Here is a 16,354-nt window from a genome sequence, read left to right on the forward strand (position 1 = left end):
AGATTTCGGTAAAATAATTTTTAGTGTGTAATGAGGATGGTTTCAAGCAAATAACGAGAAAATTCCAAAGAAATCCAAGAGAAAATATCAAAAACCTTATGGGAGCATTTCAAGAGATTTTTGAATATAATTCCAAGGCAATTTTGGGAAAGTTGTTAAAGAGTTCTTAAAAGAGTACTTGAGAAGTTTACAGGTGAAGTTCAGTTATGCTCTAGATGATTCTATGTAAATTCTTGAGATAGCTACAAAGATAATCTGTGAAGAAAAAGTCTGAATTTCTGGAGCGTAGACTTTTTTTTTCAATAGGTTGGGCACTGGATAAAGTTCAAAAAATAACAATGAGAAGGAGAAATCTCAGCGGTATCGGTGGTGTAGTGGTTTGCGTGATTGCCTCTTATCCCAAAAGGCCTGGGTTCGATCCCAGTCGGCGCCCCCGGGATTTTTTTAGGCATAAAATCTTTGATCACCCCTTCTTTCGGAAGGGGTGATGGTCCCGGGTCCATGAGTTGATGGGTCAATAAGCAGGTTCCAGGTGTGGGAGTTGCCTTCCTGGCGTCAGTAGAATTGGTACTCAGTGCGGAAAACAAGATCGACGGAAAACAAATCAAAGAAAAAAAAAAGAAAAAGAGAGAAATCTTCAAGATTTTGAGATATACAAGTTTTCAGATTCTAAGGCAAACATAATCATCCGCAATATCCAACATATTTCGGAAACTTTCATCTGCAACTGGCAAAGTCTACTCTCCAGAAAATCTGAAGGTTTTGTCCATCAGCTGTCAACGGTTGAGTTTGGTAATTGAGATATTTGAATTTGCTGGTTCTGACGATCCTAGACGCGACGATCCAACAAAAACATGGGCAAGTGTTCATGTCTCAAAATTTGCTAGGGCATCTGATATTTCTGTGATAGGTCAAAACAGGATTAGACAGGTCTCCGATAGCGTGCTTCATTTTGAAAAAAGTTTGGAATCACCCTCCAGATTGAGTTTCATAACCCCAAAATATGGACCTTTGCAAAAAATGGTAAATATTGAAAGATTATTGGGAATTACTATATATATATGAGATTTTTGGAATTTGACTGCTTTTGCACTATCTGTATCTCTAGTTTTGTAAGCATTTCTTTTTTACGGAAGCAGGATTGCTCCCACTTACTATGGTATTTAACAACGATTTTTGGAATTATTAATTTATTAAAAGTTATAACTATATTTTGTACTTCTAAGTTACAAATACAAAATATCATTATAACATCTAATGATTTCATAATTCCGAAAAACATTTCGAAGTGAGTTGCTGCAACTCTGGACGGAACGTACATCCCTTAAAATTATTTTTTCAATGTACAATATTTTTCTAGTATACTGAAAAACTATCATTGTATTGTACACAATACAAACGGATTCTTCTTGTATAATTAAAATAAAGGCAAGCATATGAGTTAAATAAATGTTAGTCAAACAAAAAACACACTCAATGAATCGATATTAGTTGCCAAATAAAAACCATCATTCGAAATTGCAAACTACAAAGCATACATTTGCTGCTGCTGCGTCGGTCAGACAAAATGCTCATCGTATAGGGAGACACATCCCCGCGGATCAATTCTTCCTCGGAGGATGCCATCTTCGATATCGGGATCTCACTGAAAACCTGCAATTGTAGAATGATGTACTTTCATGAGAATTGATTCCAATTAGGCAAGTTACATTTATGCACCGATCCCACAAACACCACCTCGCCGCATTCAATTATCCATTCCAACCAGATCCATGGCCCCAATCTTTCAAACCATGTAGCATAAATCAATCAAGTTTCACACCACACACTAGGTCAAGAGGTCCAACTTCCCAGGCATCCTTCCCATGCCGTATACGACCCATCCCACAAATCTCTCTCCCCCTCCCTTCATGCCAAACAAGTCGATGAGTTCACACCACCGCACCATTCGCATCATGCCCAGAAGCGACCACATCTACCTAGTTACATAACCCCGCCAACCCTGGCGCTGGAGCTGTGGAAAAAGGCACGTTTTGAAGCTCACCAGAGCCGCCCATCCCGAGTAAAACGAGCCAAACCGGGTTGATCCTAGTTACCAACCAACCCAGAAGCGGAATTCGCCGCACTCCGTTTGCAATGGGAACTAGGGCTTCACGAATGCAAATCACATTCATTTCATTTTTCTCTTTCGTTTAGGGCCGCCACCGCCGTCGTTGACGTCCGCAGCCAGCGACCAACGACGTGACTAATGCAAGAATAGTACGTGTGTTCTGTTTTTTTCTGCATTAATTTCGGACGGTTTCCTATTTCACGCCCTACACTCGACCCAGTACCCACCTTTGGTTTCGCAGTTTTCTGTCGGTGGGTTTATGCTTAAAACTGGTACAGGCAAAACCTCCTCCGGAACCAATTTAATTAACGCTTTCGGAATGCCTAAACTGCAGAGCGCCCAACCACCAGCTGATCGGTCTTAAGCGCGTTGAACGAGCGGGAAATTGGCGTTCGAGAATTGCACCAGCACCACCGACCGCGACCATTGCGTTGTGATTAATCATCGTGTGCAGTTCCCTGGATTTGCTATCCTGAGCGCACTATATGTGTACGTGAACTGTGCCTCCTCCTTAAACGACGCGTGGAGGAATGTGAACCTGAACCGTGTTTGGTATTTTAATGGTGAAGCAGTAAACTGCTTTTTGAAACAGGTAAAAAAATATTGCACTCGAGATCCCCATTTTTGCGTGGTTTGTTCTCACCCAAGTTGGATCGATCGCAAAAGGAAACAACTAATCAATTAAACGCACACACTCGATAGCCGATTATGGGAAATTGGACGGGCACAAGCGCAACGGAAAAGGTGAGCAATAGAGCCGAACGATTGTTTGAAACTCCACTTGAGGCCTGGCTGCAAAAGACAGATTGACTGGTAGTGGTCAAAATATTGACATCTGGATGCCAAATTCGATGGAAGTTGGAGTGTTTTGTTTCCAATAGCTATGACTGCTGATTTTGCCTGAGTCATGAATAGTCATGACTAATTAAGACACCTCAAACTGAGAAGAATGTCTTCACATTAACTTTACTGAACCGAGAAAATAGGGAAAACTGAACACCTGTGATCCCTCCCATAAATTCTCGAAATCCAGAAAGGTTTTTTTTTCAGATAAGTTATGATTACATTTTCGTAAGATTATGGAATTCAAATTTTTTTGAGAGCAGTTCATAGAAAACTTCTAAGAATTACTTAAGAATTACTTTGAATTTCTAATCATAATTCTCCTGTAAATCCCCTTGAAATTGTGGTCCCTTGAAAATTTATCAGAAATTCTCCTCAGCATTTCTTTGTTTTTTTTTCATTTGAATTTCTGTGAGCTCTCTTTGTTTAACGGCGCCGGTGGTGTAGTGGTAAGCGTGATTACCTCTCACCCCAGCAGGTCTGGGTTTAATCCCAGTCGGCGCCGCCGGGATGCTCTGAGGCATAACATCTCTGATCACGCCTTTCTTCGCAAGGGAAGTAAAGCCGTTGGTCCCCGGTTCATGAGTTTGATGGGTCGATAGGTAGGGTCCAGGTGTGGAGCTGCCTTCCTGGCGCGTCGGTAGCATTGGTGCTCAGCACGGAAAACAAGATCGACGGAAAACAAACCAAATGAAAAAAAAAACTCTCTTTGGAGTTGTTTTGATTTTCTGGAAATTTTTCTTCGAATTGTTATTTCCTTTGAATTCTTCTCAGATTTAACTAGATTTTTCCATAAAATTCACTAGCGAACCCCTTTGCAATCTACTATCATCTTGGAATTTAACTCAGGACTATCTTGGAACTATCTCTATAATTCCCTGAAAATTCTTCTTATAATCACTTTGGAACTCAACTCATTCAAAAATACAAAATACATAAAAGAAAACGAAAAAACCAGCGCAGCATGCTTTCTACTGTCCCATTACTATGCATAAAATCCAATGACCGATCAATAGATTTAATTCATTCAAAATCCATCTTAACTACTGCCTCAAGAAGGCATTCAAAAGCGAAACTGATCTCGAACACAATCTTAGTCAAGACGCGAGTGGTAATCAATTTCACTTTCAAAATCTCCCAATCTCAACTCCCCCGAAATCAACAATACCAATCGCCTTCGATACAAGATGCCATAAAACCAAGGACTCTTAATCATCTCACATATAGTCCCATCTCAATTTCATCAATCGGATCTTGGTAAGCAGCACGCACACTCATCGTTGCCGTTTGTGGGCTAAACAGATTCCAACAAATCTCCTCCGCGGATCCGTGGCTCAAAATCGACGCAAAGTGCCTCTTTATCTTAATTGATGCCCGTGTGGGCAGATACAGACGTACAATTCATTGGTGCTCTGGCTCTCACCACGTTGAGTCCACGAGCCGTGGCTCGTGCTCATAAGCTCTCTACATGATGGCGATGCTCTCCGCGTAGATCTTCAAATGGATGAAAAGCATACTCTTGAAAATCGAGCCAAATTGGATTGAATTAAAATAATGAAATTAAAAGTAATCAGTGAGAGGAACACAACCAAATGAGGCCCATTGCTTACCGCTAATGATTCAATTAAAATAAAATTTCAATCACTTTTTAACCGGGTGGTGTTTGTAACGCGATACCTCTGCTGAGGTGGTGGCTGTATATGATTCGAACTATTGAACTCGTTTCACGTCGTCGGACGCGTTTACGAGATATCCATCAGGAAAGTTTTTTTTTTGGCGAAAGCCACGTCCCACTTTTGTTGATTTAACACAGCTCCTAAATCAACTCGTTTTGATAGGTACCGGCGGCCGGGGTACTTATGATTTTTTTTATTAATATAGAGATTTCGAAACTCAATCTAGCCAAAGTTTGGGAACGTGTTTGGGAAGTGTCTGTTTGAATGGAATTTTGTGTTCGTTGTTTTCGATCTGTGAATAACCGACTAAATCTTCAAAATCAACGAGTTTGATAATTATTGTAGCAATCAACATCTAAATCGACAATGGGCCAAACGTTGCGTAATTCAAACATAGGTTATATTAGTTATATTAGAGGATATTGATAATTTAAATTGATTGGTGAAACCGAATGCGGTCACGTCCAACGAGTTGCAATCGGTTGTCATATTTAGGCACGCACGGACGTACGCATGTCTGGTCCATATTTGTAGGCGGTTTCCCCATTCAGAAAGATTGAATAGGAAAAATCCAATTACATTCTTCGATGGATTCCAATCCTGCTCTCGAACGATTATGGGTAACTTAAATGGAATAGGGGGCTATTTAGCGAATATCATTCACCAGCGGCCGGCGTTGCGATAGCCATAGATGGGTGCTGTGAGTGGCTCAAAGAGCACTATGTTGAATGGAAGATAATCTGGTTTAAAATTGTTTTCTGTATCGGCATATCTGTAAGCATGAAATTAATGGTGCGCTAAATGGTAGGGTTAAATTAAAGGAAGAGTTATTGGTATCCGAAGCTTAATTTGGACAGACCAATAAAGCAGAATTTAATAATCCGTGCGGGCGGCAAATGTCATGGCAATGTAGCGAATTTTCTAAGTTTCAACCTTAAATGAAATGAATGGAAAATTGCATTCGTGGGCTGTTGGTTCGGTTAGCCTGGTCTGATTAGTCACGGTTTTACCAAGCTGTAGGTGGCACTGACTTGACACAATTGCAAAAATTATCCTGGGTTCAAATTATATCAATCATTTTGTCAAGCTTCACTGCTGTTGTTTGCGGTGACATCTATCGGAAACTACGCACAATCTGTTTTCCGATAATTGTGCACAGAGGATAGTGCAAAACATAGCTGGTACCTCCATGTATGCATTTAGATTAATATTCGAAGTCCCTCCATTTTTACATATTCTGCACAAAAAATAGCTCATCCCTCATAGGATTTCCCGCCGATTTTTATGAATGGGGCGTAAGTATCTCTTGTGCAGAGTTAATGCTAAATGTGTTAATCTAAATGCATATAAAGAGGTACCAGACATGTTTTGTAGTGTCAGGTACTCTATTTTGTAATCTGTGAAAGGGAAATCACAAATCGAATGTCATCAAAATACATGACATGTTGAGAGATTGAGCTCGTGAAAGAGAAATTTCTTTCTCAAATTTGAATTTGTTTGAATGTGGTCTTCAGTAAACTAGGTAGATATCATTTTTTGTAGATCTTCGTATCCCTTAAATTTAACATTCAGTGTTATGCAAATACTATAATCCTATAGTCTCCAATAAATTTTAATTCTGATCTTTATTATTAGAGCTTGCAATTATTGAGAATTTCGTTCCATTAACAGTATTAATATAAATTCAGTACATTCCTGTAAATCATAACGCAATATGAAATATGAAAATAAGAGGCGAGCTAATCGGATCTAATGGGCAATTATCCTGGGATTCTTCTGGAGAACTCATGCATCATGCATAACATTGAAAATATTGTCATCAGCCAAATAAATTTTAAATCACTTTGGAAAAGCTAAAAATCGTTCAATTAATACTCTATTATTCAGAAAAGTTTGAAACCACTCCGAAAATTATGAAAGCACTTCTCGAACTTATATGAAGTGATTCAGTCGTTTCCAAAGTGGTTTTAGATTTTTCTTAAATGATTCAGTACTTTCAAAAGTTATTGAGCTGCTTCCAAAGTGATTCAGAACTTTTCAGTCATTTACGAAGTGAATCCAAACTTTTAAAAACCTATCCAGTACTTTCTGAAAATATTCCAAGCCTTTTCGCAGTGATTCAGCACTTTCCGAAGTAATTCCGAACATTCCTAAAGTAATTCAGTACTCTCCAAAGTAATTAAAAACTTCTTAGCACTTTTCAAAGTGATTCCAACCATTCCTGAAGTGATTCAGTACTTTTTGAAGTTATTCAAAACTGTTATGAGTGGATTCTGTACATTTCCAAAAACTTTCGGCATTCATATGTTCTAAAGATATAAACTTAATCGTTCTGAAGAAAACTAAGCACGGTACTCTAGAAAGTTCAACAATATTTACTTGATGCTAAACTTTTTGGAGGTGCTGCAGTATTCAACATGAATATTGCAATAATGTTGCATGATTCCATACTTATGACGGATAATGTATACATCTAACTACTAGGACAAATACTCCTCTATGTACCTTACCTTACCAATCAGGCTAAGGCCTTGTTGTCCTCTGCTGTCCGAAGAAGTCGTCTCCACTCTACTCGATCCATGGCCACAGTTCGCCAGCCTCGTAGTCTGCGAAGGGTCCGCAGGTCACCTTCTACTTGGTCGATCCACCTTGCCCGCTGCGCGCCTCTTCTTCTTGTTCCTGTTGGGTCGCTTTCTAGAACCATTTTCACTGGGTCGTCGTGCGGCATTCTTACGACGTGCCCAGCCCACCGTAGTCGCCCAATTTTTGCAATGTGGACGATGGATGGTTCTCCCAGCAGCTGGTGCAATTCGTGGTTCATTCGCCTCCTCCACGTTCCGTCATCCATCTGCACTCCACCGTAGATGGTACGCAACACCTTCCGTTCGAAAACACCAAGGGCGCGTTGGTCCTCCACGAGCATAGTCCAGGTCTCGTGGCCGTAAAGGACCACCGGTCTAATCAGCGTCTTGTAGACAGTCAACTTCGTGCGACGGCGAATTTTATTTGACCGGAGCGTCCTCCGGAGTCCAAAGTAGGCACGATTCCCTGCCATAATGCGTCTTTGAATTTCTCTGCTGGTATCATTTTCGGCGGTCACCAGTGAGCCAAAATACACGAACTCATCGACCACCTCGATTTCGTCACCGTCAATCTGAACTCGGGGTGGGAGGCTAACATTGTCTTCCCTAGAACCTCTTGCTTTCATGTATTTTGTCTTTGATGCGTTGATGGCAAGTCCAATCCGTCTAGCTTCAGCCTTCAGTCTGATGTACGTTTCCGCCATCATCTCAAAGTTCCGTGCCATAATGTCAATGTCATCGGCGAAACCAAGGAGCTGGATGGACTTCCTGAATATCGTGCCACTCGTGTCTATCCCAGCTCTTCTGATCACACCTTCTAACGCGATGTTGAACAGCAGACACGAAAGTCCATCACCCTGCCGTAACCCCCTTCGAGATTCAAAGGGACTCGAGAGTGTCCCCGATACTCGAACAACGCACATCACTCGATCCATCGTCGCCTTGACCAATCGCGTCAGTTTATCCGGAAATCCGTACTCGTGCATAATCTGCCATAGCTGATCTCAATCGATTGTGTCGTATGCGGATTTGAAATCGATGAACAAATGATGTATGGGAACGTTGTATTCGCGGCATTTCTGCAGAACCTGCCGAATCGCGAAAATTTGGTCCGTGGTAGCGCGGGCACCCATGAATCCCGCCTGGTATTGCCCCACGAACTCTCTTGCATATGGTGACAGACAGCGGCATAGAATTTGGGAGAGTACCTTGTAGGCGGCGCTCAGCAGTGTGGTCGCGCGGTAGTTGCAGCAATCCAACTTGTCGCCCTTTTTGTAGATTGGGCATACGACACCTTCCATCCACTCCTCCGGTAATATCTCCTTCTCTCAAATCTTGGCAATTACCCAGTGCAGCGCTCTAGCCAGTGCTTCACCACCGTATTTCAATAGCTCACTTGGTAGTTGATCTACACCAGTTGCTTTGTTGTTCTTCAGCCGACCGATCTCCTCCTCAACTTCTTGAAGATCAGGGGCCGGTAGCCTGTCGTCTTCTGCGCGTGCTCCAAGGTCTGTTGCCGTGCCACCTTCGTTTTCTGCTGCTTCACCGTTGAGGTGCTCGTCATAGTACTGCTTCCACCTCTCAATCACCTCACACTCGTGAGAAGGTTACCGTCCAAGTCCTTGCACATATCGGCTTGCAGCACGTAGCCTTTGCGCGAACTATTTAGCTTCTCGTAGAACTGCCGTGTGTCGTTTACGCGGTACAGATTTTCCATCGCCTCGCGATCTCGGTCTTCCTGCTGACGCTTCTTCCTTCGGAAAACCGAGTTTTGTCTGTTCCGCGCTTGTCTGTATCGCTCCACATTCAATCTCGTGCGGTGTTGCAGCATTCTCGCCCGTGCTGCATTCTTCTCCTCTACTAACAGTTTGCATTCGCCGTCAAACCAGTCATTTCTTCGGTCCGGGATTGCAGTATCTAGTGCCGCTGCAGCAGTACTACCTATGGCTGAACGGATGTCTCTCCAGCCATCTTCAAGAGAAGATGCGCCAAGCTGCTCTTCCGTGGGTAGTGCAACTTCCAGCTGCTGCGCGTAGTCCTGGGCAACTCCAGTGTCCCGTAGTTGCTCAATGTTGGGTCGTGGCGTTCGACTTCGACGTGTGTTATGCACCGTCGAGAGTTTTGAGCGCATGCATACTGCCTCTAATTAGTTGTGTCGAATCTATGTTCGCACTGCGGTACGTGCGGACGTTGATAATGTCGGAGAAGAATTTCCCGTCGATTAGAACGTGATCGATTTAGTTTTCTGTGTGTTGGTCAGGTGATCTCCAGGTGGTTTTGTGGATATCCTTGCGGGGGAAAAAGGTACTTCGAACTACCATACCCCGGGAGGCTGCAAAGTTCACGCATCGTTGGCCGTTGTCGTTCGATACGGCATGCAGGCTGTTTGGCCCGATTGCCGGTCTATACATTGCCTCCCGTCCTACCTGAGCGTTCATGTCGCCGATGACGATTTTGACGTCCCGTTGCGAACAGCCGTCGTACACCTGCTCCAGCTGCGCATAGAACGCTTCTTTCTCGTCGTCGGGTCTCCCTTCGTGTGGGCAGTGCACGTTGATGATGCTGTAGTTGAAGAAACGGCCCTTAATCCTCAACTTGCACATCATCGCGTTGATCGGCTTCCAACCAATCACGCGTTGGCGCATCTTACCCAGCACTACAAAGCCGGTTTCCAGCTCATTGGTGGTGCCACAGCTCTGGTAGAAAGTAGCCGCTCGATGCCCGCTTTTCCATACCTTTTGTCCCGTCCAGCAAAGTTCCTGCAGTGCTACGACTTCGAAGTTGCGTGGTTGAAGTTCGTCATAGATTAACCTATCGCAACCCGGGAAGCCGAGCGATTTGCAGTTCCATGTTCCGAGTTTCCAATCGTAGTCCTTATTTCGTCGCGTAGGTCTGTGCCGATTGTTCCGATCCTTATTTCTTTCTTCGGTATTTGCAACTTTGTTTTTTTTCCAGGGCGGCTTGTTGGGCCTGCCGCAACCCCCTGTCTCGCCGGGGGACCATCGTGCACAGCTCTGTTTAGAGTCCCACGCTGGCACTAGGACGGTGATCAGCCACTCCTAACATGGAGAACAGACGCCGTTTTGAGCCGCACCTCCATGGTGAGCAGACGCTCAGGTTTGGTGAAGCATTTCCTCTATCACCGTACTATGGTTACCGCGCCAGTGTTCGCGTCGCACCTCTTCACTTTGCTATTGCCGGACTGGCAACATTACCCTGGCTACGCCAACCAGCTGTGTCCATGTTTCAGCTGGTAGTCTTTTGTTATCATATGACTCGAGGAGGCGTGAAGTAGGAACTTGTGAGGACCAGGGCTAGGTATTCCGCTCCTTCCAGGTTGTCAACTCACCATTTTGTAGCCCAACTCCTCTATGTGAGCAAGCCAACGAATCTAAACAACCACGTAAGCTCTGCTAATTTGACTCAATACAATTATTGGACTATCTTCAAAGGCCTCAAGACATGTGAATCTATTATTTTTGAATTGCCAAAGTTCATCAGAGCCTTTACCTGAACCCGGCTTCAATCACCCTTAAATACATAAAACCCGACTCCGACCCCAAAAATTCATCGGAACTCAAAGATCGACGTGCTTCAGAATTCACCGCAACGCACTCTGAAACACCGAACCACATCAAATAAATATACAGAGTTTCGTGTACCATTCTCTAGGAAATATGACGATATATTCAGTGAACTTTATAAATCAAATATTGTTCAAATGTAAGTTTGAAAGGCATTCTGGAGAACAATTTTCCATAATCTACCATAGCTCTTCAAGGTCAAAAAAAAATCGATAAATAGGTGCTGCGTAGGGACTTGATATTCACGACAATTTCGGAGAATCTGCCGTAACGTAAAAATTTGGTCTGTTAATCTATGACGAACTTCATCCCTTTGTACCCTTCGCAGACTACGAGGCTTGTGACGTGTGGCCATGGATCGAGTAGAGTGGAGACGACTTCTTTGGACAGCAGAGGACAACGAGGCCTTAGCCTGATTGATAAGGTAATCATATTAGACTGCTTATTTTTTTTTAATAAGGCTTTAGACGATACCGCTGTTTAATTTCGTCGCACTCGAACTCTTCCAGGGAATAACAGATCTATAAGCCTCGTGATTCTTGAGATTTTCGGTCTTGAATGAGCGAAGTGAGATAAGAAAAAAATATCTCTAATCTAATCTAATCTAATCTAATCTAACGCCAACACAGCCAGTTCTTGAAAGCATCCTGGAAAATTATATATATACCTACATCATTTTTCTTGTCTATTTGATATATTTTTCACATCGAAGACGCGTCACACATATCAAAACGGTCAGGCCTACTGTGCAGCATTTAATGGACAAGATGATTCCGAAAACATTGGGCCTGTTTAAATCGAAGATTTAAACACGATGCTTCAGAATCCAATAAATGGATGAAACGATTTTGGTAATTATATGATTGGTTGGTCGTTTGAAGCATCAAAGCTAGAAAGGTTAAGTGATGCTCCATTTTCTTCTGACATTTGGGGCATGAGCACTAACTCTTGTCCTAGCCTTTTATGACTTATGGCTATAGCGCCATTACTCGCTTTCTGAAAATAATAGAGGGAAAAGAAAAGGAGAAGGACAAAGGGAAAAGGATTATGTGAAATCTATGAACATAAACAATATTTTGATTTGAAATATAGGTACAATATAGAAATGCAGAACGGCGCGGTGGTCACTACCCGAGTCTTGTCACTATTATCAAGTCATAAAAAGTAACAAGGACTAAAATGTGATCCTTTGATTACTGGAAAATCCTGATGCTTGGGACTAGCAATCATTCTCAATGTATAAAAACTGGTGATCTCAAACTAAGCAATAGCAGCGCTGGCCGCGCCTTAACGCAGGTCAAGAAAGGAATGGGTAGAAATGTGTTGACCTGACACTCGCTTTGATGGAAGTCGAGAAATCCTCTGCACTTATGAAAATCCGAGAAATCCTCTGCACGAGAAATCACTGGGATGTGGGGTAAGAGGGTTGGGTTTTCGCGTACAAGATTTAAAACGTTTATTAACAAGCTTTTAATCCACCTATTCCTTTGCAGTTAAATTGTCCCCGTTCAATTTTGGCAGCAAGCCTGAAAATTTAGTGTTGCCAAAATCTAACGGTCTTATTTTTAAATTCAATTTATGATTTTGTTGACTTGGGACCACTGCGAGGCATCGCCATGACATAGACGTTACTAATAATAAATCTTTTATTAAAAGTTTTAATCACAAGCAGCAAAAACACACTATTTTTTGGGGGCGACTTTAGCGTAGTGGTTAACATCCATACCTCTCACGCCAAAGTCACGAGTTCAAATCTCACCCCCGGTCACAAATGACCCAAACGTGTTAAAGTGACTATAATAATAATAAGAAGAAAAAAACGCACACTATTTTCAAATTCCGTTCAATCTTGGCTCGTTGCTAAAATTAAACCCCGTGCCAAAAGCGAACGGTTTTGTGATTTTGTTGCTAAAATCGAACCGTGCCTAAAACAAACGACTACTGTACAAATATTTAAATTAAATAAATGGTAAGCTCTCACAAGATTCTGCAGTTGTTTGTGACCATTCAACACTGTTGACCATCATAATCACAAGTGTTAATAAGTAGGAACGAACTCACCAAATGAATCTATGAGCAATGTCAACAGAATGAAATTGCATGGTGCTACTGGTACTTTCATGGTCCACCTTTCTTGCTTGAATTAGGATGATATCCACCTGGTACTTTTCAACAGAATTAACATGTTGCCTCTCTTTGAGTACATCCCGATTCCTAGTGATTCCTTTTCTTAATGGAGAATTTCCTGTAGTCCTGTATTTGTTATCTTTTTTGTAGTTTTCACATTTTTATCATCCAGATCAGGTTCAGCTAATATGAAATATCACTAAAGAGTCCCCAGGATCAGCCCTTGTGCTTCGCTTCTCCGTGACGCCATCGCAAACGAAATAACGTCGGGGGTTCACTGGAGGAGTTTGTTTTCGGAGCTGCTGCCCTCTGAAGGTCTGAAAAAACTTCATGGCACGGGATCTGCTGAGAGTCACGGAAAGACAGCCCCATACTTAAATAACTTTAGAAATCACCATCAGATTGGTTTCTTATAGTGTTTTAAAAATATGTCGAAATCGATTCCCCGAAAAAATCACAGCAAAGAAAATGCACGTCAAACTTGTTCAAAGGCAGAGCCTACTATTCCGAAGTGAGATAAGAAAAAATATCTGCACGAAAACACCTTACGGAATAAAATCGTAAATCCGTACTAACAAGCTCAATTCCTAAAATCCATGGCATTGGAATTGGAATTGGAATTGTAGTCTTATGGAATCACTGCTAGGATTGCACATCAATTCCCTGATTTTTTTAAAACTTTGCCTCAGTTCACATTTAGAACTGACATGCGACTATTGGCATGCTTTGATTTTATACATGCCACAATGGTTCATACAAAAAAAGTTAACCAAACATTAAACATCGTCTCATTTAGTCTCAATAAGGGATTTGCTTATTTCATTCATAAATTGCAATTTACCGCCATTCAAGACAAGAACCATACCGTATCTACTCTTCAAACGTCAAACGTTCACAACCAAAGTGCACTGCACGGTTTTCGCTCTACATCCGAATTTGGTTAGCCAGCAGCAATAACATTTACAATAACCATTACACACTGATTAACGAGTTTATTTATTATCGAAAACCCGCCCGGGCATAAATGGACAATCTGCTTGGTGAGTCGCCGCCGCGTCGTCAATCATTGCGGGAAAGGCAATTCCGTCCATTCCGCAAGAACGATTTATTTGAACTTCGCCTTTTAATCTAAATTTATATTTTTTCACGATGGTTGATTACCCGATTTGATTTCTAATTTACGCGCCATTTGCTCATGTTCCTGAATGGCGTCGAGTCTTGGCGTCGACGTTGAGCATGTGAGTATCAATGCAGGCACTGCTTTGAATGTGCGGGCTCTCTCGTGTTTGCTGCTGGTCTTGTTCTGGATTAACCTTTCGCCATTCTGTCTCGCAAAGCATGCAAGAACGAATGCAAATTTACCGGTACCGTATGGTGTTGGAGGTAGCAGCATGTATTAGGCTGTGTATCGGAAAGGTTATTTATGAACTCTTTTATTTTTTTTCTTTTGCATTTACCGATTGTAAGGATCGGTGTGGCTGAGAGAAATTGAGCGTTGATTTACGACACGATCTGGCAAATGTAAGAACAAACCTCCGCCAGTTTTGTTCCGCTCAGATCTCGATCTTATGACCGTATTCTCAACTGCCGGGTGCACACCTGTTTCGCGATAAACTATGCCAACTGGAAGGTACCCACTACCAAGTGGAACCCGACAGAGAAGTGGGTAGTGCAGTCAGTATGTTCCCATCGGTGGTACTGTGGCCCCTTGTGCCGTATGAACTCGAAAGAATGTGGAAATTTGTTTTTCCTATGAACATGAGAAACAGTTGCTGATATCCATGGATGAGAGTCGCAGCATACAACGGTATGCGGTGTGTACAATATTAGAAGAGTTATTAGAGGCCTTTCGTACCGTGACTTCAGGAGATACAACCGGTATGATATATCACGATGTTGATGGAATGCACCAAGTAGAATTTTTAATAAAGGTTCTAACTACTTGATTATGGTACGTTCCCTCCTACCAATACCAAGTTTAAAACATGTTTAAACTTATGGTTTCAGTAGCAAAGATACTATTGAAGGTTTTGAGCATACATATAATTAAAAATCAACCTAACCGTTTTGCATCGCTTCCTCTTCCATAGAAACTAAACCAGACCACCTGTCAGCCGTTAAATGCTCCGCCCTCCAACCAAGCGGTGCAGTGGCTCTAATTTACGATGAAACAATCACTAAAAACAACACATTACAGCAGGCAGTAAGCTGATTTATTTACTCACAGAAGTCAGTAAGTACGATTGCGTGCGTACTGGTTACAAATTCAACACCTCATACCTTACACGATCTTCCTGCATACAATACGACATACTCGGGAGCGAAGAGAACGGGAATGGATGGCAGAGTGGGAATCTCACCCAACTGAATATTTAAAATGCATGACTACTGCTTCACGTTAACCCAAAACAATCCATCCCAGCCAACACGCTCGCAACGACTACCCTTAAAGTACAGGAAGCACCCGAATAGCATTTTAGGTTGTACAGTCCACCAACCGCTATTTCTCGGCTGTCCTCCAACCGATTGAACTGATTGTTGTATATGATTGCCAACTCAATTGGTAGGAGGACAGCCGATAAATAGCTGTGTGTGGACTGCACCACCCACCATGCTATTCAGGGGATTCCTGTACGCGTAAAATCTACTTCCAGATCGGAATTAATTACCACTTTCGAAAGATTATTAGATCGAATAAATCCCGACAGTCACTGCTTGCCTATGACGGAGGAGAGTGTTGTTGCTACTGCACTAGATTCGCTTTATTAGTTAGCGCACCTGTGCATCCGAGCCAGCATTCGATTGTGCATGATTATGGGGTTCCAACATGATCGTGCTCACACAGCCGGACTTGATCGAGTGTATTTATGCGATTTTCTGGACTAGAGCAGGTATTGGATGGTGCACCTGACTTTCAACATCAATTTACGAGTCAGCAACGTGTGCTCGTGTACACCGAAGAGATTCCCTTTCACGGAACCGGTTTTCCCGCTGCAGTTTACTTTGCGCCGACGCGTGCCCACTGCGCCGGCAATGCATCAAGATAGGAGAAGATAATGCCGAACAATACCGGCTAACTCCCCGGTAGCTGACGATGAGTGATTTCTGTTGTGCTGTGTTGTTTCGCTTTTCATTGAATGCATTTTGTTGTGGCGGTGAAGACGGGTTTCTTCCCGGTTGACGAAACACATAAAAACATACACATACACTGGATATTGAGTTCATGTCGGAATCGGAATGTCTTCTTGGGACTTCAGAGAGAGTCTTGAAACTCGACCAAGTTGACGAAAAAGAACGGCTCATGCTGCTTTCAACGAGCTGGATAAGCAGCTCTGACGGAGGGAAGTGCCAACAGACGCATCTACAAGATACCTGATCTTCGGTGTTACTTTTATTGATTCATGTGCTAGTAGGGAGACAGAAAAGGAAAAC

The 16,354-nt window shown here is 42.5% G+C and overlaps 1 protein-coding gene across 2 annotated transcripts in view; it reads right to left on the minus strand.

Annotated features, from left to right (window-relative positions):
• The window catches only part of LOC135713374 (calpain-11-like), a 187,886-nt gene that overhangs the window by 77,055 nt on the left and 94,477 nt on the right, over positions 1-16,354 (minus strand). Inside the window, exon 2 of one of the 2 annotated variants that reach the window (XM_065236480.1) lies at positions 1,539-1,653. The exons of the other annotated variant lie outside the window; for it this stretch is intronic. Coding sequence (XP_065092552.1) covers positions 1,539-1,626 — 88 coding nt within the window. The 5' untranslated portion in view covers positions 1,627-1,653. The remainder of the gene's footprint in view (positions 1-1,538; positions 1,654-16,354) is intronic. 2 annotated transcript variants of the gene reach the window in all.

The sequence above is a fragment of the Ochlerotatus camptorhynchus genome, unplaced genomic scaffold, assembly GCF_037179485.1.
Source record: "Ochlerotatus camptorhynchus isolate MF236.1 unplaced genomic scaffold, CSIRO-AGI_Acam_v1.1 ptg000551l, whole genome shotgun sequence".
Taxonomy (NCBI): Eukaryota; Metazoa; Arthropoda; class Insecta; order Diptera; family Culicidae; genus Ochlerotatus; species Ochlerotatus camptorhynchus.